General features: G+C 41.2%; 1 protein-coding gene and 3 non-coding genes across 10 annotated transcripts; 1 reads left to right on the forward strand and 3 right to left on the reverse strand.

Moving 5' to 3' along the window:
* On the forward strand, positions 1-17,975 carry LOC116716563 (heterogeneous nuclear ribonucleoprotein L-like). Of its 7 annotated transcripts, none has more exons than XM_032557389.1 (14): positions 1-133; positions 1,221-1,336; positions 4,361-4,598; positions 5,743-5,828; positions 5,998-6,094; positions 8,180-8,252; positions 11,909-11,941; positions 13,369-13,440; positions 13,893-14,140; positions 14,213-14,334; positions 14,415-14,616; positions 14,696-14,753; positions 15,647-15,793; positions 17,125-17,583. In XM_032557389.1, exons 1-14 carry the CDS (start codon positions 56-58, stop codon positions 17,181-17,183), a joined length of 1,629 nt encoding a protein of 542 aa, XP_032413280.1. In that variant the 5' UTR covers positions 1-55; the 3' UTR covers positions 17,184-17,583. The 7 variants fall into 7 exon arrangements, with proteins under 7 accessions (XP_032413280.1, XP_032413282.1, XP_032413283.1 ...); XM_032557391.1 differs by having other exon boundaries at positions 13,372-13,440; XM_032557394.1 differs by having other exon boundaries at positions 56-133; positions 15,647-15,757; positions 17,125-17,975.
* Positions 17,976-18,852: 877 nt separating this feature from the next.
* LOC116716578 (U1 spliceosomal RNA) lies at positions 18,853-19,016 on the reverse strand. Its single transcript, XR_004338545.1, has one exon. It is a non-coding gene; the product is annotated as a U1 spliceosomal RNA (small nuclear RNA).
* A 579-nt stretch (positions 19,017-19,595) lies between these two features.
* On the reverse strand, positions 19,596-19,758 carry LOC116716580 (U1 spliceosomal RNA). The gene has a single exon (XR_004338547.1). It is a non-coding gene; the product is annotated as a U1 spliceosomal RNA (small nuclear RNA).
* Positions 19,759-22,973: 3,215 nt separating this feature from the next.
* Positions 22,974-23,136, reverse strand: LOC116716582 (U1 spliceosomal RNA). Its single transcript, XR_004338549.1, has one exon. It is a non-coding gene; the product is annotated as a U1 spliceosomal RNA (small nuclear RNA).
* Between the last annotated feature and the right edge of the window lie 1,310 nt (positions 23,137-24,446).

The raw sequence follows: 24,446 nt of genomic DNA on the forward strand, positions 1-24,446 counted from the left end.
TTTTTCATGAATTTCCCGTCCATTTCAGTCGAACATTCTTTTTAACCGGGACAACATGGCTACTGCAGCGAGCCGTTACTACAGCGAAGACGGCAGGGCAACAAAACGACAGAAAACCGACGGAATGGCCACAGTGAGTCCGCTGCGACACTTCTTTTTACGTCCAGAATTTTCGGACCAAACTTTGTTGGAGGGCTTTTTTTTTGCGGTGCACTTTTAATTCATTCACGTTCGCGTTTGAAAGCGGTCACGACGCGGTTTCAGGTCGGCGGAGCACCGCGACGGGAAACCGTTGATTCTCCGAACTCCCCGTTTTTAAAAAATGGCTAGCTTAGCTTTGAGTTTTCAAAATGATGGGTTATAAAATACAGCACAGCTCCATATGTTTATTTCAATGCGTGTTCGTGCGGTTCGCTTTGAGCGGGACCCAAGGAGGGCGGTTTCCCCACCGGGCCTTATCAGAGCCCTGCTTTGTTCCAGTACCGGGGGTCGTTAGCATGGTTCTGTTTGGCTAATTGGGCCTAACGCTGTTTAATGCAGCAGTTTCCCCAACTGTAACTCAGATTAAGCTGCAAATAGAGATACACTCTGGATAAATACTGCATACAAATCAACTGAAACGGCAGCAGTTGGTTCCAGTTCCCCCAGCTGCCACTGAAACTGAAACCGAGCACCTCGGTTCCGCTAAACCGGAGGTCTGCAACCTCCGGCTCCGGAGCAGCAAGTGGCTCTTACAAACGTTTTTTTTTTCCCCCCTAAAAAATAATTACCTTTTGCGCAACTTTTTAATAATTTAATAGAAAAAACGAATAACAATTCCAAAGATAAATGAAATGTAACTTATTATTTAAGGTCCTTCACTTGTTTTGTAGATGCTAATGGCTATAGGCAGGAATAATCTCCTGTAGCAGTCTGTGTTGCAGCGGTTATGTTGTAAAGCAGTTTCATGAAGAGCGTAATACATTTTATTTGTAAGAGATCTCAAATATCAACGAAGGTCTAGGGGGAAAAAAACAAGCAATTACAATGGACAAAAATAATTAGAAAGTTTGAATAAATAGGAGATTAAAAGAAATATCTTAGAAAGTGAACCAAAAAAATTAATGTCTTAAGATTCTCAGGGTTGTCCACAACGTCGCGCTCCGTTATCCTCCCTTAGCCAACAAGTCGGACCAATAAACCAAACCGGTTGTGTGAGTTGCTGTTTTTCCTTCCCGCAGGGATATGAAGACCCACACAAGACCCTTCCTTCGGTGGTGGTTCACGTCCGGGGGCTGATGGACGGGGTCACGGAGGCCGACCTCGTAGAGGCGCTGCAGGAGTTCGGAGCCATTAGGTACAGAAGATTAAATCAAGGCAGTCTGGACTGTTTCAGCTGCATGTGACACGTTATGTTTCACCTCCTAACATATCAGAACGTTATGCTGATGGTTCAGTCACAACACGGTGACCGCACCGCCATATCTAAAACAGAAAAGCTGGAAAACCAAATCCAGGTTGTGACTCGGCAGCTTGTTAGGCGGTGTATTTCCTGCCTTTCAGTCACCTTAATGTTGACAGATTCTGCAGGCACACAGGTGGCCTCTGTCTGGTTTGTTTGACCTCACAGCGCATGGTTGACTCAGTAGGTTTGTCTCTGCTGCATCTAGCCAATCAGGATGCATGCTGGGAGAAGGCCAAACATTTCTCCGTGGTTGGACATCACCAGGATCCAAGGCTACTTCCACAGATCCGTATCCCGATTAAGATCTTTAATCAAAAAAGAGAGTTGTGAAGCTGAATCTGTCTAAGCAGTCATGTAGCATTTTATTCAACTTGTATAATCGTAATTCTTCACCAGAAGAGCCCAGACGCAAATTTTGGACGTATACAAAGCCTGTCGTAATGAACGATTAATCAATTAATCACATGATAAACTGAAATGAGCTTGATGGTTTTCATTGTTGTTGTTTTTTTGAAGGACAATTTTGTTGAGATTTCCAAATCCATTTTGTTTAGTTTTGGGGGGGCATTTCTGTTTTTATCTCATTTTGGATATTTAAAATGTCTTCCAGATAAGAGTTTTTTACAATAACACATTTTTCTGGACTATAAATTCCCCCAGAAGTCATTTGCTATATACAATATTGTTGATTTGAGACCATTTTCATGCAATATAATATTAATAGTGCAAGAACACATTCTCAAAGATCAATAAACTTTAAATTCTAATTAATGTTTAACTCTGGAATTGGAATACACTTTAAATATCCAAAATAAATAAACAAAACAACAAATAAAATTAATTCTGGAGTCTCTGTAAACAGAATTATCTTTTAAAAATGGCTAGTTCAGACCAAAACACCAGACTGAGAACTTTTGTCATCCAGTTTTTGGTAGAAAGAGAAAAAAAAGAAACAATAAATCATGCAAATTATTGGGTTTGTTTTAATTTATCATGCGAGTAATTAAGTTATTGCTTCTTGTCTTAGGCACATTTTGTTTTGTTTTTTTACAAAAGTTTGTTTATAAGAGGGTGAACTTGCATTATTTATATTTTATTTCAAAAAGATCTCAAAACAATGTTATTGTTTATTGCAATAATTACCGGGACAATTCATCGTCCAGCAAAATCGATTGACAGGTCTGGTGTCTGACGGCGTAAGAAGCTCAGATTACCCCAAAGTTTTGTTTTGTGGAACAAAATCTGAAATTACTAAAGTTTTGTGCTTCATTCAGTTTAAACATCTGATTCACCATCTTACTAATTCCAGATGCTTTTCCTCTTTATTTCACATATTTTAACCACATTTAAGTGAACTGTGCCAAGTTAATGGAAAAAACTTGGCCAAACTTTGTAAATACAGCTGTCTGTTTACTCAGAGGAGAGGAGAAAGGGGGCGGGGCTAAGGATTACCAGGAAGTGTCTTATCTTCACATCAATATCTTGAAACAGCGCTGAAAGGTAGCGCTTGTTATCATGATTATCTGATTTGGCACTGGTTCATTCAATAAGTTTTACCTGGCAGATGTTACTGTAACATCTTAAAGATCCTTTAAAACACGATTTATTACGTTAAACGAGCATCACCAGGTAAACTACCGGCCTGGAGAGACGACGTTGTCACTGCAGCTGATCGGCTGATGCATCCAGTCTGGTCCTGATCAGAGTTTAATCACGTCTTCAATCAGTCGTCGACTGGAGTACACAGGCTTTAAAATAGGATTTTTGTTTTCTGAATAGCAGTAATAAAGCCAAAACTGTACAAATAATGTGTTCAACCCTTTGGCTGTAAATCTGTTCGACAGATTTAGCTTCACTTGGTTGAGATTTATTAAATAAAATTCATTATTTGCCTTTTTAGGCACTGAATAGTTTTTAAAATGTGCTTGAGTGGTTAAATGAAAAATCTGCATGATGTGCTGATTTTTACCCGATTAAATGAGTTCTAAAATAATTGTTAGCTGTAGCTACATTATGCAAAAATCAATCATGCTAAATCTTAAGACGCCAACATCTGATAATCCAACATTTAGCTTTTACTGATGGGAAAACTATTTCCTGTTGATTCTCATTTTAAATCACATTTTGTATCATAGAAACTGAATTTTCAGTGAATGCAAGAATGCTACTGTTTTTTTAAAGTGATTAATTAGCATCTTTTTGACTTATTTTTCATATTGTATAAAAGGTTTAGCTGTAAAATCTGCAGAATTTGCCCATTCTTTTTATCCGATTAATTGAGTAATCGACAGAATGAATAATTAGTTGCAGCCCTTTAGAGTTGTTACACTTTTTATTTTGGTCTTTCAGTGGAAATGCACCTGATGTCTGCTTTAGTCTTTCTTTTTAAATATCCAAAATAAATGAACAAAACAGATGAATTATGAAGTTTCTATAAACAAAATTATTCTACAAATAAGGTTCAGTTGAGACCAAAACACCAGACTGAAGGCTTTTATCACCCAGTTTTTGGTAGAGATGATAAATCATGCAAATGTAAATTATTGAGCTTGTTTTAATTTGTCATTCTTTTAATTGATTTATTGCGACAGGCCTGGCTGCTGCTAACAGATGTGATCATTGTTCCTGCGACATGCAGTTCTCTTCTGGCCTGGTTAGATGCAGATTAACTGATTCTAGATCAGATTAACCTCAGCTGAGCTTTAAAGAAGCCATGATCTACAATCAGAGCAGATGCTGCAGCTGGACAGCATCCTGTAAAGATGTTGTTGTGATTACAGCCAGGCGTGTAACAATGATGCCGAACTGGTTGATTCATTTAACCAGTTTAGAGAGATGAATCTCCACGGTTTGTTACGAAGCAGTCTGTGTGTGTGAAGAGATCAGAGCAGGAAACGCCGTGTGTTTACGTTCCAGCTATGTGGTCGTGATGCCAAACAAGCGGCAGGCTCTGGTGGAGTACGAGGACATGAACGGCTCGTCGACCGCCGTCACGTACGCGGCCGACAACCAGGTCTACATCGCCGGACACCCGGCCTTCATCAACTACTCCACCAGCAAGAAGATCTCCAGGCCGGGAGACTCTGACGACTCCAGGAGCGTCAACAACGTTCTGCTCTTCACCATCATGAACCCCATCTACCCCATCACCACGGTAACCGACACGCCTCCTCCTCAGAGGGGTAAATTAGCTTCTGGTTGGGTTTTCAGCCTAAATCGCATTTAAAAAAAACAGGAGAAGCTAAAAGAGTTGGAATAAAAACCAGCTGGTGTCGCCTTGGAAACGGTTTACCTGCAATTTTAGTCTGAAATTTATTCAAGTTATAAAAAACAGAGGTACGACTCGATTCAAATTTATAATTGCAGTGTCTATTTATCACCTTTTGATAAAATATCTTGGCAGATATTTTTGCTAAATGTCTACCAATGGGAATCAGTTTTTTTTTTTTTTTGAAGAAACAATTTTATTGTTTTTTAGGCTTTAAAATAAAAGCAAAACATAAGTTTAGCAGGATATTGATATTTCTGGAAAAACTGCTTATGAGAGGCACATTTTTCAACTTGATGGACAACTTGCTCTGAAAAATATTGCTGGTTAATTTTAGTGACATTCTGTCGTGGAAATTCAATCCAATTTTTCCATGAAGAGCTGAGAAACTCCCAAACCCGGGTTTGTTTTTATCTATGTTTAAAAACATTAGTTTGCTCTTAACTGGAAGCTGCGTTTTTGTTGGAATTACAAAAATAAATTAGCTTAATGGAAACACACTAACTCTGAGAAAACAAGTTTATTTGATTTTTTTTTTTTTTAATTACACTAGGATGAAGTGGCTTTTCGACTGCATTTATACGGGTTTCTTCCTGTAGCAGGACAGTTTTTTATCTGCTGTCGCTCAACCAGGAGGAAGAAATACTGCAAGTCATTGAGTCAATACAATCTGCTGGGTTTCCTTAGATATAAAAACTTAGTGATTCAATAATAAGCTGAACTTGAGCTGTTTAACGAGGACCGGTCGGGACGAATGAGGAGACATTTTGTGAATTACAGCTATAGAAATGGACGGTTTTGAAAATAGTGTTTAATCTGAGAAAGGCTCATTTGAGTTTTTGTTTATCAGATTGTGACGGAGCCTAAATGGTCATGATGGTAAAAACCCGTCTAGAACAAACATCAGGAAGCCAGCACTCCTAGGAACAATCAGATTAACTGAAAACATTCCCCAGCCTTTTCTTTTAGACTGAGGTCTGTTGCGTCAGAGTTTCAGAGATTTCTGTTGTGCGTTTGCTCTCCCCTACAGGACGTCCTCTACACCATCTGCAACAACTGTGGACCCGTCCAGAGAATCGTCATCTTCCGGAAGAACGGCGTCCAGGCCATGGTGGAATATCCTTTCTGTTGGAAAACCTGGCTGTGATCTCAACAGGGTTTACCTGGTTAAATACAGGGGGGGGAAGCAGAGTGACAGGCGAGCACGTAGATTGAGACACGATAACCGAAAGAACAGCCAGGGTCAGGAAAGCTGAAGCGCCGTCGCCTCCTTAACTGTCGCCACGTTCGACTCGGTGCAGAGCGCCCAGCGGGCCAAGGCGTCGCTCAACGGAGCCGACATCTACTCCGGCTGCTGCACCCTGAAGATCGAATACGCAAAGGTATGACAGGACTCCGTTCAGCTAGATCTGAATAATGTTTAGATTAGGCAGCGATCCTGTTAAATGTACCACAGTCCAATATAAACTCTACTTCCATCCGCTCGGTGTCAGTCAACACTAACCTGCCAACAGTTGCACCAAAACATCATTTCATTTTACTTTAATTTCCTCAGAACTCAATTTTCTTCCTCTCTTTGGAATTCCAAGTTTTTATTTTTTCTTTTTCTTTTGGATTTCTAACTTTAAAAAAAATTATTTCCTTTGTAAGTTTTTTTTAAATAATTTTTTTCCTGGAGCTGTAGTTCAGACCTAAATTGGAGCTTAAAGATGATTTTTAGACTCTCCAGCCAATCAGAGCATGAGTTAATTAGAGAATTGGTTCCCAAACGTTTCCATGTCACTGTGCCTCCATAGACACTAACCTTTGACCCCATCTGAGAGACAATACTGGAAAATCTACAAAGAAGCATTGACTTCTAGGATATTTTCTATTAAATAATTATTACATTCATTGAGCATAATGCTGACCTCAGCTTCTGAGTTTAGATGGCTTTGAGTTCGGTGGTGGAAAATGTGATCATCACAATCCCGTCTTTTGATTATGAGAAAATATGTAATTTTTCTTTCATTAATCACATCAGGTTTCATTTTATTTCTGCAGTTCTTGTGGTGTTTTGCATTTTCTTTGGTTTTTTCTGCTACAATAGCTTGAAAAGCAAAGCAGCTGGATGAATTTGACTGGCAGAAGTTACATTTGCATCAATTATTTTAACTTTTTTTTAAATCAAATAAAATATAACGGAACAAAAAGGATGTTAAAAAATTTATTTTTTTAAAAATAAATTTATTTATGATTTTTTTCGGAGTTAAACAGCCAAGACGGAAGAAAAAAAACAACAACAAAAAGTAAACAAATACAACAAAAACAAAAATCAACAAGACAAAACAGTGTCTGCTTTCTGGAGAACTGATAAGAGTCCGTAGAGCGTAATCAAGCACAAGACAGAGTCAAAGGGAACAACAGACATTTCTGGAGACATTTTATTAAACAGTTCACCATAAAATACGGAATATCAATAAAAGATGAAAGCAATACATTATAATGACAGTAATAATAATAAAGAAGAAAAAAATTAAAAATGCAGGTCCAGATGAGTACGACAGTCATTTTAACCCATTATTAGTATGTATCTATTGAAAGGACCCCACACATCAAGGATGTTATGATGGTTGTCTGACAAAAAGTATTGAATTTCTTCAAGAAGGAGACGGGACACCACGTCATTAAACCATTTCTTAAAACAAGGAGGGGTAGAGGATTTCCATTCCCTCAGAATAACTCGTTTTGCAACCACTAAACCAAACATTAGAGCCTGGGAAGAGTAAGAGAATTTAGAGCAACCCAAAATTATCAAATGTTTATCCGGAGATGGAAGCTTGCCAAGAGCGTTACTATCAAATTTAAATGTCCTGCACCAGAAGTTCATAAGTTTAGAGCAGGAGCAAAACAGATGACCCAAAGTCCCATCGTCTGATTTACATTTGTCACATGTTGGTGAGACACAGGGAAATATTTTGTTAAGTTTGGTTTTAGAAAAGTGCAGACGATGGATAACTTTGAATTGAATAAGTTGCGATCTAGAATTAATGGAACAGGTTTTGGTTCTTGACAGACTCAGATCCCACAGCTCACCTGAAATCTCACCTGGTGTATCAGAGGCCCAGGCCTCTTTTATATGATTAGTGGAAGGGGATGAACTGAAAAGATTAACAAACTGAGAAATTAGCTCTTTAGAGGTAGGGGGCTTTTTTATAAGCTCACAGAAACTGTGCTGCACCGGTATGGTTTCAAAGTGGGGAAATGCTGTCTGGCAAAATTACGAACTTACAAGTACCTGGAAAAGTGGCTAGAAGGAAGACCAAATTTTGATTGGAGTTGCGTGAAGGAAGCAAAGGGATTATTGATCTATAAATCCTTAACAGCAGCTAGAAAATATTTGTTTTTTTTTGTTTTTCTCCTTCCTCCACATTGAAAAGCCCTGTTTTAGCGTTAAAGTGACTTTCTGTGCCGCTCTGTTTCCCCAGCCGACCCGCCTCAACGTGTTCAAGAACGACCAGGACACCTGGGACTACACCAACCCCAACCTGGGTGGCCCAGGTAAAACCTGCAGAGGGCGCCAGAGCGCCGCTGACCTCCAGTCAGTCGGCTCACTTTGCCTCCTGATTAGTGATGATTCAGGGTCTCCTCCGGGGCGGGTCCGGTCCGGGTGAACGCTGACCGGGAGCTGGGATGTGCAGGAACACGCTGGCAGCAGAAAGATGACACCCTGCAGCTACGCTATTAGACTGGAAGGGCTTTTCTGCTCCGTTTCTGCTGGCTAGCATTCTTCATGCTGCTGGTATGTTATTGTTCCAGCTTGGCAACACGCCGACATTTACAACTGATTGACAGTAAGGGGCCTGCAGGTTACCTGATACTGTCAGGCAGCTGTGATTCAGCTGGCTTCACCAGCAGGAACGCTCCAGTCTGTTCAGAAAACCAGTAAACACACAACACCGTGTCGGGATCGGAGTCACCTTTAATCTTATTCATACTAAAGCTCAAAGAAACAGAAATGTTCCTACATGAGTCCGTTTATCCAGCATGGTTTCCAAAACTAGATTCAGCATTTCTGGTAAATATTCCTCATGTTTTTCAAGTTTATATGATTAAAAACTTAATTTTAAAATGAGAATTGATAGAAATAATCAACGTTTTAAGATTTAGCTTTTTTTATTTTTGTATAATGTAGCTAATGACTATTTCACTAATTACAGTTAATCGGAATGAAAACTGGCACATTCATTTAACCAAAGTAACTTATTTTGCATAGCATTAAATGCCCAAAAATGCAAATAATTAAATTCCTTTATTAAAACATGAGCATCATATTGCCTAAAATGCAATAGCAGTATTTCTAAAATGCAATAGCAGTATTTCTTTAGTGATTCAAGGTTTTATCATATTTAGCAAATAGTTACTGTATTTCTTAAATTTAACAGCAAAAATTCAGTTTTTATGATCAAAAGTTGATTTCTGAAACAAACTGAAAACAGTTTTTTCATTCTGGAAATGTTAAATAATTGTGATGTGACTGTCAGAGCCAGGTGTTTTGATAATTTGATTAAAAATGTTTTGTGTTTTTTTTTCGTTTCCCATTTTTAAAATTTTTACCTGGTGAACCTTCAGAAAGTTTCTGCCTGGGTTTGACCAGAACTTTATCGCTGTCGCTCTGAAACTCGGTGTAAACGAGTCAGACCAGCGAGTTTTTATTTCTCAAACCTCATGTAGAAAAATTTGTGTTTCTAATAGAGATCTGAAAATCAAAATTTTTCCCTAACTGTTTTTTTAAAGTGAGTGGAAATGATCAGCTGAATTAAAGAAGCTGCTAAGCAGGTGAGAACAGCGAGGCTTTTGTTCGCCAGGCGTTTGCTCGCTCGCCTCATTGGCCCCCCATTGTTTGATCCAGGAGTGTTTTTTGTTTTTCTTTCTGCTGCCAGCCGAGTTCCTGCTGCTGCACATCAGGTGAGCGGCGGGCGGCTCCACATTGTTTCTGTTTTACTGAGGCTGCTGTGGACGATTATTTGTTCTCACAGTTCTAAACACACAGAAGCACAAACAGAACAACTCAGACATCTGCAACAGTCACCAGTAAAGTAGACAGTGGACATGTGGTTTTCTGTTTGATTGAAGGGCGGACGATATGGCTGGAAATCATTTCAAGATAAAAGCATTTTATACGAGAGGTGCACCAATAAATCGGCCCTGATTTCCTGAATTTTTGGAGATCGGTGATCGGTTGATACTTTACTGTGAAACCGATCTTAAGTCTGAAAATAAAGCACCAACAGACCCACCAGGTCAGAGGATTTACATGTGGGTCTGTCTCAATAACTGAAGCCGCTGGACGATAAATTTTCACACAAGTTATTGCGATAAACGATAATATTGTTGTTCTAAAGTAATATAATGGGATAATAATGCAAGAACACATTAAGAATAAACTTTAAATTGTAATGAACATTTAACACTGGACATTTTAAATATCCAAAATATATAAACAAAACAGCAAATAAAATTAAAGTCTCTGTAAACAAAGCACCAAACTGAAGACTTTTATCATTCAACACATGTTAGAGACAATTACTCAAGGAAATAAAAATTCTTGAATTATTGTAATTTATCATGTGATTAATTGATTTATCGGTTATTGTGGCAGACCTAACATTTATCAAAAATTCAAACAAAAATATTGATATCGGCTAAAATTGTAATTAGCAGGTCAGGCTTTTTAAAGATCGGTCCAAACTGCAATCGGGGCACACCTATTCTACATCAGTCGGTATCGATTATTATTGATTAGGTTTTTTTTGTTGTTGTTTTTTTGAATATCTTCAAGTACTTCCAAATTGGTGATGTGACCTTTTTCTACTTTATCCAGTTTCCTCTGGAGATTTTAATCCCATCTTTGGAAACTTGGGTTGTAGAAAATGATCCATATTTGCTTTTCAATTGAAGTGAAAATACAGTTAAAAGTTAATGTTCTGTTGCAAGATGGGAATTTTTTTTAAACTCGTATAATTATTGGTTGTGTTTTGCAAGTAAGATATCACATCAATCAAACATTAACTTGGATGACGAGTAACGAGTTATCTTCTTGGGGGATTCATGACTGATTCATACAAACGCCTGGAGTTTTTGTGACATAAGACTGATTCTGGTCTTTTCCGCTGTCGCGTGACCGCATATTTCTGGAGGTCACCTCTTGTTTTTAAAAAAACAAAGACAAATGGAAACGGAGTCTGTTTGTTTCTTAAAAAGCCAAACCTGGCTTGAGGAGGTTTAAAAAGCGAGAGCAGAGGCATGGACCAGCATCAGTACCTGTAGTCTGATCTGCAGAGAACACGCATCGTCAAAGCACAGCCGCGCTCACACAGAGGGACAGAGGAGACACCCACCCACCCAACACGACGAAGTAGGACTCATTGAGCCACGGCGATGCGTTTGGGGCTCTGAGCTACACTCGGTCCCCCCCCTCCTGCCACATCTACAGCGCCTCACTGAACGGAGAGTCAAGACGACCCACAGACGATGCATACTGATACAGAACCCACCCACCTCCAACCAACACCACTCACACCGGAGCCACTGACCACCGCCCATTCTCTCTGCTCCTTCTCTTCTTTTTCTGCTCATTCCTTGTTTAGTTTTTTTTTTTTTTTTTTTAATGCCTTCCATGTAATGCAGGTTTGGCAATTTGCGGCTAAGAGGAGCCACAGCCCTCCCCCACTCTGAACTGTGCTCTGTGGCGGACGCTAAAGCAGGATTATTCCTCTAGAGATGGAGCCCCGGCTCAGCCGTCAGTGAGCGCTGCTGCCTTTGGTAAAACCAGGAGATGATGATGATGAAGAGGAGCAGGAGGAAGAGGAGGGTTTGGATGAAATGAAGTGAATGGAGAGTGAGGGATCTGCTGCAGCTAATGCCCCCCCCCCCTCTCCGTGTTGGTAAACATGCAGTAAGTAATGCGAGACCCCCACCACCACCACCACCCTTCCAAAGCGCAACAACACACGATTTACATCCTGGGGTTTTTTCAAAGGAGCCAAAAGTATTCATACTGACTCTGAGTTAGCACAGCTGGGTTCAGGTTTCCTCATTTACCCCTCTTCCCCCCGCCCCCCTGACATTTATGCCGGCTGTTGTCTCTTGTGTGAACATGTAACGGTGAATAACATGGCTTCCACTGTGACTCTCTGATTGTCGCACCTGTACAGATGGTGATGCAGATGGCAATGGGAGCGGTGCAGGTGTGTGTGAGCGTACAAACCTCTTTACTTTAACTGAGCCATTTGTGACCCAGAGTGACTGTGTGTTTGGTCCCCCCCCCCCTCCCCCAGTTCACCTGTTGGGCTCCTGTTCAGACCTGGCACTAACATCCACCCTGGATCCCTATTGCTACCTGGATCAAAGCTAGCTTAATTTTATCTCTGCCTTTAACGTTCAAAAAATGTTCCATTGTCTCAAATCAAACATCTGAGGAAGACATTTTGATTAAAATGTATTTAGAAATGTTTATTATGAACTGGTTGTACTTCAGTCTAAGGATAATTCAGCGCTACATACCTCCTCGGTTTTATTCAAACATCCATTGAAGTTTTTTTTTTTTTTTTACGCTTTACATCATAAAAACATAAACATCTGAATTTTGTCAAGTGCCACTGTTAAAATCATCAATACACATCAGAACTTCTGTTTTTTCCTAATACAGTTGCACTTGACAAAATTTCTCCAGGTTTCAGGCGTGTTGGACATTGTTCCATTTACTTTGGTTGAAAATCAGGGCTGGACAATATGGCCGAGAAACGTATCGCGATGTGAGCATTTCATATCAGCCTATGTATAATTGATTTTTGTTTGGCAGAATTTCAGATATTTAAAACAAACGGGTTGTGTGACATTTCCTATTTTATTCAGTTTTTACTCCATTTTGGGGATTTCTCTTGTTTTAAGCAGTTAAGTCACTCATCAGTGAGTGGTTGTTGCTAGGCAACCAAAGTGAGTTGGTTGATTCCATCAGTTTAGCTAGCTGAGAGAGGCTAAAGCCTTTCATCTCCAAGCTTATAATCCCTTGGCGGAAACCCTATGGTGAAATTAAAAAAAAAAGATTTAAATAAAAACCAAGCAATGCTACGCCTGGTGTAGGAGTCAGGTAAAGCCTGGCGGGCTGCCAGGCTGATGCTATGGCCAAAACTCTGGGTCTGTTTGTTTTGTTTCTAATAAGGTTGCGTTAAGCGCAGCAGTTTGTTGAGGTTTCTCCAGGTTTCAGTCGTCCTCCCGGGTCATGCTGCTGCCAGGTCTGAATGCGGCCGCCGATCATCTGCATTCACCTCATCCTTCAGCGTTTCTGCTTACTCCACTCAGGTTGTCTTAATGGGCCCAGTCTGTTTGGTTCTGGACGGACAGAACCTGAAGTCAGACATACTGCTCTTCTTGCAGTTTGTTGCATTTCACGCCTCTCCCCTCAACCCTGATCACTGAGGCAGTCTGACTGTGGGGGGTCTTGGTTAGATGATGAGCCTTGAGCAGCATGTCTGCTAACCCGGAGCTCCGTTTAGCCTGGCGCTCCTTGGGCGGCGGGCGGCCTGTCGGCTCATTGTTTGCTGGTCGTCCTGCCGTCACATTAACTGGAGTCATGTTTGTGTGTCTCTTCCTCCTCCTGACTTCCTGTCCTCAGAAGACGTGAATGCGAACCCCAACAAGCGCCAGAGGCAGCCGGCTCTGCTGGGGGACCATCCTCCAGAGTACGGTGAGTCTGCTGACCTCTGACCCCTGATCTAGCATCAGAGAGCCAATATCCACCAGTTATTGAAAAACATTATACATGAGGTGAAATCCATAAGGGCAGATCTATGTGGTCTAATTCTATGTTTTGTGCTCATTTATTTTACATTGTATTTAACTTCCTAATTGCACTTTCTGCAGTTTGCAGAAAAGTTGACCTGTTTTTATCAGTTATTTATTTTACATCGACTGTCCTACTCCTAACTTCTCTGACTGAACAGATTAAAGTCGTTTCTGCCAAACTTGCGAAGCATCGTTGAATTTCAGTAATCTGTGCTGCTGCAGCATTATCAAATTAATTTCTATTCAGTACATTTTTTTAAATTGGTTTAAAGTCAGTTCTTCTGTGTTGGATCGACCGAAGCCTCAGGTTTGGTGCATCACGTTTTCCTGTCTCGTGTCCCTGTCGTCCTGTAGGAGGCGGTTACCATGGCTACGAGGAGAGCTACGGGTCCCCTCCCTATGAGGGCCGTCGGATGGGCCCCCCGATGAGGGGCCGCGGCAGCCGAAGCTATGGACCGGGTTACGGGCCTCCGCCGCCGCCGCCCGGTGAATACGGCGCCCACGCCGACTCGCCGGTCGTTATGGCTTACGGGCTCGACACGGCCAAGATGAACGCAGACCGGGTCTTCAACATCTTCTGTCTCTATGGAAACGTGGAGCGGGTCAGTGAAGGAGCGCTGCAGTTTTCTGACCCGGTCCAGTCGCTGTCTGACCCGGTTCTGTTCTCCTGCCAGGTGAAGTTCATGAAGAGTAAACCCGGAGCCGCCATGGTGGAGATGGGCGACTGCTACGCTGTGGACCGGGCCATCACTCACCTCAACAACAACTTCCTGTTTGGCCAGAAGCTCAACGTGTGGTGAGTTCAGTCGGCCCTGTGACCCCGCCCCTCCTGCGCCGATGGGGAGTGGCCTAACCATGTGGCTCCGCCCCCTGCAGCGTCTCCAAGCAGCAGGCCATCGTCCCCGGCCAGTGCTACGAACTGGAGGACGGCACCAGCAGCTTCAAGGACTTCCACGGCTCCCGGAACAACCGCTTCTCCTCGCCGGAGCAGGCGGCCAAGAACCGCATCCAGCACCCGAGCAACGTGCTGCACTTCTTCAACGCGCAGCCCGACGTCACGCCCGAGATCTTTGCTCAGGTCTGCCGCCGCCGCCGCCGCAGGCAGGACGCCATCTTAAAAAACACGAACCTTCATGTTTCACCCTGATGTTTTACAGATTTGTGAAGAACTCGGAGTTAAGAGTCCAGTTAACGTCAAAATGTTCACAGGAAAAAGTAAGAACTTTAAAACACCTTTTTTCTTTCCTTTTTTTAAAGTGTAGAAATTAAATTAAAAGATTAAAATCAAAATAATTTTGTTTCTGAGCTAGAATTTTACCAATGCAGTTCTAATATTTTTATTGGTACCAGCATTGAAAAAATTTTAGATCTGATCAATATTCCCAATCCATGTTGGCAGATCTATTCAGTCTAGTTCTATACTTTGGGCTCTGAGCGTCGTCATGATTTATTTGTTTTAAATTAAGATTTCCTGATTGCACTTTCTGAACCATTTGAAAGGTTTGCTGCTATTTTTTTTATCATTTTCTGTATTATTTTCTATTGGCTGTTCTACTTCTAACTGCACTGATTGAACAAATTACAGTTGTTTTTACATGTTTGATTAAGTTTTTGGTGTTTTTAAGTGTGCTGTTCTGGTGCAGACTTATCAGATTAACGTCTAATTGAGTACATCTAAATCTGTGTTTTAAAAAAAATTATTTTAAGTCAATTTAGTCGATACTAAATCTCAGATATCGGTATCAGATGTGAAAAAAGTGAATCGGTGCATCGTGTAAAGATTCACTTATGACGAGACATTTTCCCATCAGTTGGGATCAATTATTCACTGATGGAATAATTGAGGAAATTTCTGCCAAGAAACTCAGAATCTCATAAATGTTCTAGACAACTTAAAACTTCAAAAATTTGCTAGCGGGGGAAAAAAAAAAATTCTAGAAAATTTCTGAGATTTGATGTTTTTGACCAACTTGACCTTTTTTTCTATCTATAAATGTCCCAATACTCAGTTCTGTTTTTTGGGATCTGCCAGTGCTAACCCTCAGATATCGGTACCAGAACCGATTCATTCCTGTTCTGGATCTGACCCTGCTGTTTTCTGCCAACAGGTGGCGCTGCTCCCAGCGACCGCAGCGCCTCCGGCCTGCTGGAATGGGAGTCCATCAACGATGCCATGGAGGCGCTGGCGCTGATGAACCACTACCAGATGAAAAACCCAGGTGTGGGGGGGCAGGCGAGCAAAGGGTCATCAAAGGGTTTGTCTCGATCACTCATCTACTATCTCCTCTCTCACTGCTCACTGTTGGTCCCACTAGGCTGAAGGCTGGGCAGGAGGCCCCACTAATGCTTTTCAAAGATGAACGGCTGTGTAATTACTCGTCTTTTTACAGCCAGTTAAATGTGTATAAAGTGTAAACGTTGAGCTGGGGGCGTGGCCAGCAGCAGCTCACTTGGATTTAAAGTGACAGCGCGATAAAACGGCTCAGTTTATGCAGACTGTAATCTGATGGCGGCTTCGGGACGTAGTAGAATTTTTTTTTAAACTCGGAAATTTTTAGAACGATCTCATAAAATTTCTAGGGAAAAAAAACTTGGCAAAGTCTAATATTTGACTTCTGAAACTCAAAAAATTTCCAAAGCCAAAAATTTTATATTTGAAACTCAGAAATATCTAACTTTTTTTTGTTGTTGTTGCTACAAACATTCCTGTTTGTAGCTCAGAAATGTTCAAGATTGTTTTTAAGATTGATGAAATAGTTCCGCTGACAATTTCATTTATAACATTTTTCCATGTTATAAGTTAAAGAATTGTACGGCCATTGTAAATAGAAAACGACTGGTAAATTTTGAGATTAATCACAGAAATTGCTTTTTTTTTTCTAGAACATTTTAGTTTTTCCAGCAAATTTTGCACTTGTCAAACTCAAAGACTTCCAAATGTTTTAACAATTTCTGAAATTACTCAACATTTCTGAGTTTCAAGCTTTGAAAAATGTCCAGTTTTAGAAAAAAGTCAAAAAATTTGCTTGGAAAAAAACCCCTCAAATGTTGAAATTATTTCCAGAGATTTTCCAGACAAAAAAAATTACAAATTTTCAGATTTTCAAACTCAGAAATTGTTGAAAAAAAAAATATAAACTTGGAAGAAACGTTCAATAAAGATTTCTTTTTTCTTACAAAGAAATTTCTGAGATTAACCTAACTGAGTTTTTTTCTCTTTGAGCATGGAAGTGTCTTGTTTTTCTGGAAAATTTTAGATAAATGTATGTATAAATTTGTTTTTTTTTGTTTTTTTCTAACATATTTAGTATTTTTCAAACTGAAATTTCCAACTTTTCTCGTGAAAATTTCTGAAATCTCAAAATGTTTTGTTTTTTAACAGAAATGTGCTCCTCTTGTGTATAATGTCCCTAACAGGCCGTTGTATGTCTGTGAAGCTGAAGCAGAATAAATTCCCGCCTCAGTTTTCTGTTTTTGAGAATTGGCTCTCAGCCGGTTTGGACCAACTCTGAGCTTCATCCACATCCTGCTGCCCGACCGGGCCCGGCTCCACTGCTGCGTCTCAATCTGTCCCTTCCTGTTGCAGGTGGACCGTACCCCTACACATTAAAGCTGTGCTTCTCCACCGTCTCTCACGCCAACTGAGAAAGAACCGGCCCTTCTGGGTCCAGAGGACGGAACCGGACCCAGCTGGCCTCCATCAACCAGGACAACTTTATCAGTCTGGAGTTTAAACCGACAGCCGAGCTTTTAAATCCAACATCTGCAGCACAGACGAGCTGCATAGTGTCGGTTTGTTTCCACACCATCTGGCTGTCACTTTGACTTTTTGTATTCCAAGATGGCCGCCTAGGCAGGAGCCACTTCGACGCCCCGACGGTTTAATGGCTCAAGACGGCAGCGGCTTTCTGAACTTTTTATTATTCAATCGTGTTTTTTGTTGTTTTAATTGTTGATGGTTTAGTTCTGTGTGTTCAGACCTGATATGCAGCTGGAGAAAAAAATGTTTTTGTTCTAAGAAAATAAAGAAAAACGCTCAACAGGCCGGCGGCCATGTTTCTGCTGGTTCTCATGCCCTGGGTCCTAGTGCCCTCCCCCTGCTGTTTCAAACACTTTATTAAGATGTACAAAGGTCAACGCTGGCACACTGAAAACTTGCTTTACTGTCTCATGTGAAGAACATGGAAACACTTTGAGGTGTTTAAAGCTGCAGTATTCAACTTTCATAAAATATATATTTTAGATGTTTGAAAGTATAGCCATGTTATTAGTTGTGTAACCAGTTAGACTGAAAATCTGTGAAAGACAAATTGTCTGACTTCTTTTTCAGTGCTAGATGGAAACAACCAATCAGCCAGAAGGCGGGTCTGAGCGTTGTCAATCACCCTATGTGTAGCGCTGTTAAAAATAAATAAAATAAACTAGGAAGAAACTTAATCTCAACATTTGAGTTTTTCTCAGAAATGTTGTCAAAAATAAAAACTTAAGTTTGAGATTAATGTGTTTTTTTTTCCTAAAATAATGAAAAAAAATACTTAGAAAAATAAACTGAAAATCTAATTTTCTACTTTTCATTGTCTAGGAAAGAACTTTGAAAGATTAGACATCTCAAATAGTTTTTTTCTGGCATATTTTTTACTTTTCAAACTTTTCTGTTGAAAATTTGAAAATTTCAATCTGAATGAGATTAGCCCCCACTTCCCTGCCATGAATGCTAGGCTAGTTAGCATTGTCCCGAATAACCGTGGACAAACAGTTTCCCTGTATCTAAGAACGGAGTATCAGGACTCTCACACTTCAGCTGCTCACATTGATTTAAATATTGTATTTTGCGGTCTATAGAGCGCATCTTAGTACAGGCCGCATCGACAGGCTGATATCGCCGCTGCTCGGTTTTTCGCAAGGCCGCAGTAATAAATCCGCTACATTAATTAAGGTCGCAGCCCTCCGTCTCCAACGCTGAACGATGGATTGTTAACAGCGAGCTTTACCTGCAGTTTCCCTCCTGTACTACCAGATCGATAGACCTAAACTTAAAACCGGCATCAAATTAATTTCTTCGTGTTTCCATAATGAGGGGTATGAGTTTGAAGAAATTTCTGCTAAATGAAAATTAGCAATTTCTTTGATTTCCAAATTTTGACTTCCAATGATTCATTTCCTTCTAAAGAGCCCCCTGGTGGTTGAAGAAAAGTCCACAGAAAAGCTGCACCTGCTATAAGCCACTGGGTCCACCGTGGTTCAAAGGGTAAATAGCGGCTTGTGGTGAGGAAAATAAAAGGTTTCAGGAAGATTAATCATTTGACATCAGTACCAGGGGAGAGCGCGAACGCAGTCCCCCACTACCATAAAATTGTGCAGTTGAGATTCTCCCATGTGGAGAATTCACAGAGGTCAGATCGCCGCAGTGCAATGGCTGATCCTCACCCTGGGCGATCCACCTACAGGATCATGGAGTCGCCCCTGCCAGGTAAGTATGCCGTTCATTCCTCTGGCTGGCGATTAGCAACTTCACACATCTGGTTCTGACTCACGGTGGGAAATTAAATATTCGCTGAGTCACTTTAGGATTTAACTAAACACAATCAGAAATTCAAATAAATATAAAAAATATGTAAGAGAAATCAAAATAAACCAAAATATAGACGGTTTATAGCTCCCAAAATGCATTGCGAGAATGCTGAAGCATTTTAAAGTAATTTTAGCATTTAAAAAGTATTGCGTCCCTCAAATTAACCTAAGCAACCTAAATATATTAAGAACTGATTACGTCTGCAATAACTTATTAATTTGTATTCGCATATCTAAAATGTAAAGGACAACAAAACTATTTTTTGTTATTTTGTATCAATAACGGAGTTCCTGGCCGCTCTGCTGCTGCCACCTGCTGGTCAGAGCGGGAAATGACATTTAATGGAATAAACAAACTGAATGAACGACAACAGATACACTTTGTTTTATTCTCTGGGCACCAGAGTGATTGACAAAAAACAGAAAATTTTAATACCAAATATACGAACGATGATTGAACAAATATTTATCATTTGACATCAGTACCAGGGGAGAGCGCGAACGCAGTCCCCCACTACCATAAATTGTGCAGTTGAGATTCTCCCATGTGGAGAATTCACAGAGGTCAGATCGCCGCAGTGCAATGGCTGATCCTCACCCTGGGCGATCCACCTACAGGATCATGGAGTCGCCCCTGCCAGGTAAGTATGCCGTTCATTCCTCTGGCTGACGATTAGCAACTTCACACATCTGGTTCTGACTCACGGTGGGAAATTAAATATTCGCTGAGTCACTTTAGGATTTAACTAAACACAATCAGAAATTCAAATAAATATAAAAAATATGTAAGAGAAATCAAAATAAACCAAAATATAGACGGTTTATAGCTCCCAAAATGCATTGCGAGAATGCTGAAGCATTTTAAAGTAATTTTAGCATTTAAAAAGTATTGCGTCCCTCAAATTAACCTAAGCAACCTAAATATATTAAGAACTGATTACGTCTGCAATAACTTATTAATTTGTATTCGCATATCTAAAATGTAAAGGACAACAAAACTATTTTTTGTTATTTTGTATCAATAACGGAGTTCCTGGCCGCTCTGCTGCTGCCACCTGCTGGTCAGAGCGGGAAATGACATTTAATGGAATAAACAAACTGAATGAACGACAACAGATACACTTTGTTTTATTCTCTGGGCACCAGAGTGATTGACAAAAAACAGAAAATTTTAATACCAATTAAAGCTGCAAGCAGCCTCGGGCGGCCCTCGCAGCAAGCGCCGCTCCGGCCTATTGGCCACCGCGGGGGTTCCGGCCACCGCAGAAGCTCTTGCGCGGTTTCCAGAGCCGCAGCCCGGTCCCCGCCGCGGAAGCTCCGCCGCAGTTTCCAGCACAGCCGCCCGCCAGCCGCCGCAGAAGCTGTCGCGCATTTTCCCCGCCCGTCCGCCTGGCGACACGCGTGAATGCGTTCGGCGGCGCTCCCCGACGACTGTCGATAAATCTGGTGCAGATCGGTCGATGCGTCGAGGAGACACGGCCCATGTATTAACTTAGGGGGCTCAGTGGAGTCAAACTACATTTCAACCTCGTCGGGCTCTTTAGAGGTGAACAAAGGTCATACATATCCAGTTTGGCGCCAATCGGATGATCCATGTGTGATTTAGAGCCAAACGTATGCATATGGCGAGGGACTGATGTTCGCCATTTGGCCACGCCCACACGGTTCAGCCAGCAGCGAGCATTGACAGAGCTTATCATCCGAATCATCTTGATTAGGTCAAGAGAGCCATAAACAGAGCTTTCCAAGGAAAAAAATGGCACTTCCGGTTCCGAGGGGGCGGGGCTTAGATGACGTCATAATGTGATGACGTAGGATTGACGGGCAAGCCTCCAGGATCACTCAGGCCAAGTTTGATGCAGCTCGGTCAAAATATGTGGAATGTAGAGGCAAACGTATACGAACGGCGTTGCCGCCATTGAAAACTCTTGGCACTTTAAAGCAAGCGAGACCAACTTCCTATCTGTCATCCAACACAGAATCACCTTGATTAGGTCAAGAGAGCCATAGATGAAAGTTTCCAAGGAAAAAAATAGCACTTCCTGTTCTGAGGGGGCGGGGCTTAGATGACGTCATAATCTGATGACATAGAATTTTCAGGCATCACACCAGCACCACTCAAGCCAAGTTTGGTGCAGCTCGGTCGAAACTTGTGGAATCTAGAAGCAAACGTATGGCATCGGCGTTACAGGTCACTTCGCCACGCCGCCACACCCAGCTGCTTCATCGCAGCTGGTCAGGGCTTGGATCCACAACACACCAACATGTCTTCTGTCTCTGGACACAGTTTAATATTGATTAGGTCAAAGGGCTAAGATAGCGACCGTTCACAGTAAAACATGACACTTCCTGTTCTCAGGGGGCGTGGCCTACGAAAAAAAAAAATTTCACCACAGGGTATTGTAGGACACCCGATGACGATCAATAACTGAACGTTTGGTCCCTCTATGTGTTTTTGTATAGGAAATATAAGAGTTTCGTGTTTCATGGCGAGTAGGTGAACTTTGACCCCTGGTAACCCCCCTTCAGCAAGCTCATACAGTCACCAATTTGATAACTTTAAATCAGACATGCCTTATGATCAGACTGACCGAGTTTGAAGCCGATCAATCGAAATCCCTAGGAGGAGTTCGATCAAATGCAAAGGCTGTAAACGTCAAAATCGAGGTCCACAAGGGACCTTCAATACAAAATGGCCGACTTCCTGTTGGGTTTCGACCATGGCTCTAATAGACTTTTTTGTACGTCCTGACAAGATACACATATGTACCAAGTTTCGTAATTCTAGGATAAAGCATGGCCTGGGGCTGTTCATTTAAAATACTCTAGGGGTCGCTATAGAAAAATTAGGCCACGCCCACCAAATATCGCTATGGATTCCTGTTCGGGGATGGATAAGGATCCATCCTAGTGAGTTTGGAGCAGCTCACCCCGAAACTGTGGAATTCAGAGCCAAACGAAATTCGATGGCGTTCGCAACGCCGCCACGCCCACCTGCTTCATCGCAGCCGGTCGGGGTTGGAATCCACAACACACCAACATGTCTTCTGTCTCTGGACACAGTTTCATGTTGATTAGGTCAAAGGGCTAAGATAGCGACCGTTCACAGTAAAACATGACACTTCCTGTTCTCAGGGGGCGTGGCCTAAGTGATATCATCATTTCACCACAGGGTATTTTAGGACACCCGATGACGATCAATCACTGAAAGTTTGATACCTCTATGTGTTTTTGTATAGGAAATATAAGAGTTTCGTGTTTCATGGCGAGTAGGTGAACTTTGACCCCTGGTAACCCCCCTTCAACATGCTCCAAAACTCACCAATTTGATAACTTTAAATCAAACATGCCTTATGATCAGACTGACCGAGTTTGAAGCCGATCAATCGAAATCCCTAGGAGGAGTTCGATCAAATACGAAGGCTGTAAACGTCAAAATCGAGGTAAAAAATGGACGTTCAATACAAAATGGCCGACTTTCTGTGATAGTTGGCTTATAACATTAAATGTAAGTTCTGAGTCTTTTGGTGAGCTCTACAAGTGTACCAAATTTCATGTCTCTACGATGAAGTACGTTCATACCATTGTGTCAACAGAAAATTGCTAGTTGCCGCCGTTGAGCAATTTTTTTTGCGATTTTTGCGACAACCTTAAAATTCAAAATTTTTAAATTTTCTAGTTGCGACCGCCAAGTTTGGTGAGTTTTTGAATATGATAAAGCCCCCAAAAAGGCTCCTCTTTAGGGGGGCAGAATCGTAATAATAAGAAACAGTACAGATACAATAGGCCTTCGCAGCGCTTTGCTGCTCGGGCCTAAATATACGAACGATGATTGAACAAATATTTATCATTTGACATCAGTACCAGGGGAGAGCGCGAACGCAGTCCCCCACTACCATAAATTGTGCAGTTGAGATTCTCCCATGTGGAGAATTCACAGAGGTCAGATCGCCGCAGTGCAATGGCTGATCCTCACCCTGGACGATCCACCTACAGGATCATGGAGTCGCCCCTGCCAGGTAAGTATGCCGTTCATTCCTCTGGCTGGCGATTAGCAACTTCACACATCTGGTTCTGACTCACGGTGGGAAATTAAATATTCCAGAGATTGAGAAAGACGGTGGAGAATTGCTTTTTCTAGCAAATTTTCAACTTTCATACTCAGGATTTGAGTTCACATTCAGAAATTGAGAAATAATAAATTTATGTAAGAAAAAAGGAAATAGTCTAATAATAATAATAATAATAAGTATTATTATTATTATTATTAGGCCCGAGCAGCAAAGCGCTGCGAAGGCCTATTGTATCTGTACTGTTTATTAGGCCCGAGCAGCAAAGCGCTGCGAAGGCCTATTGTATCTGTACTGTTTATTATTAGGCCCGAGCAGCAAAGCGCTGCGAAGGCCTATTGTATCTGTACTGTTTATTATTATTATTATTAGGCCCGAGCAGCAAAGCGCTGCGAAGGCCTATTGTTCCTGTACTGTTTCTTATTATTATTATTAGGCCCGAGCAGCAAAGCGCTGCGAAGGCCTATTGTATCTGTACTGTTTATTATTATTATTATTATTATTATTATTATTATTATTATTCTTCCCACCTCTTCGTGTGCCTTTTTGGGGGCTTTATCATATTCAAAAACTCACCAAACTTGGCGGTCGCAACTAGAAAAATTCAAAATTTTGAATTTTAAGGTTGTCACAAAAATCGCAAAAAAAATTGCTCAACGGCGGCAACTAGCAATTTTCTGTTGACACAATGGTATGAACGTACTTCATCGTAGAGACATGAAATTTGGTACACTTGTAGAGCTCACCAAAAGACTCAGAACTTACATTTAATGTTATAAGCCAACTATCACAGGAAGTCGGCCATTTTGTATTGAAAGTCCATTTTTTACCTCGATTTTGACGTTTACAGCCTTCGTATTTGATCGAACTCCTCCTAGGGATTTTGATTGATCGGCTTCAAACTCGGTCAGTCTGATCATAAGGCATGTCTGATTTAAAGTTATCAAATTGGTGAGTTTTGGAGCATGTTGAAGGGGGGTTAGCAGGGGTCAAAGTTCACCTACTCGCCATGAAACACGAAACTCTTATATTTCCTATACAAAAACACAGAGAGGGACCAAACTTTCATTGATTGATTGTCATCGGGTGTCCTAAAATACCCTGTGGTGAAATTATTTTTTTAAGTAGGCCACGCCCCCTGAGAACAGGAAGTGTCATGTTTTACTGTGAACGGTCGCTATCTTAGCCTTTTGACCTAATCAACATGAAACTGTGTCCAGAGACAGAAGACATGTTGGTGTGTTGAGTAATCCAACCCCGACCGGCT

The sequence above is a fragment of the Xiphophorus hellerii genome, unplaced genomic scaffold (assembly GCF_003331165.1).
Source record: "Xiphophorus hellerii strain 12219 unplaced genomic scaffold, Xiphophorus_hellerii-4.1 PGA_scaffold_71__1_contigs__length_207192, whole genome shotgun sequence".
NCBI classification, from domain to species: domain Eukaryota; kingdom Metazoa; phylum Chordata; class Actinopteri; order Cyprinodontiformes; family Poeciliidae; genus Xiphophorus; species Xiphophorus hellerii.

What these genes read in the sequence shown, in the direction of transcription:
- LOC116716563 (XM_032557389.1), top strand. Translation starts at nt 56, where the DNA reads ATGGCTACTGCAGCGAGCCGTTACTACAGCGAAGACGGCAGGGCAACA. An exon ending in CCATCTACCCCATCACCACG is followed by an intron (nt 4,599 to 5,742) that starts GTAACCGACACG and finishes TCTCCCCTACAG; the next exon opens with GACGTCCTCTACACCATCTG. An exon ending in TGGCAATGGGAGCGGTGCAG is followed by an intron (nt 11,942 to 13,368) that starts GTGTGTGTGAGC and finishes TCCTGTCCTCAG; the next exon opens with AAGACGTGAATGCGAACCCC.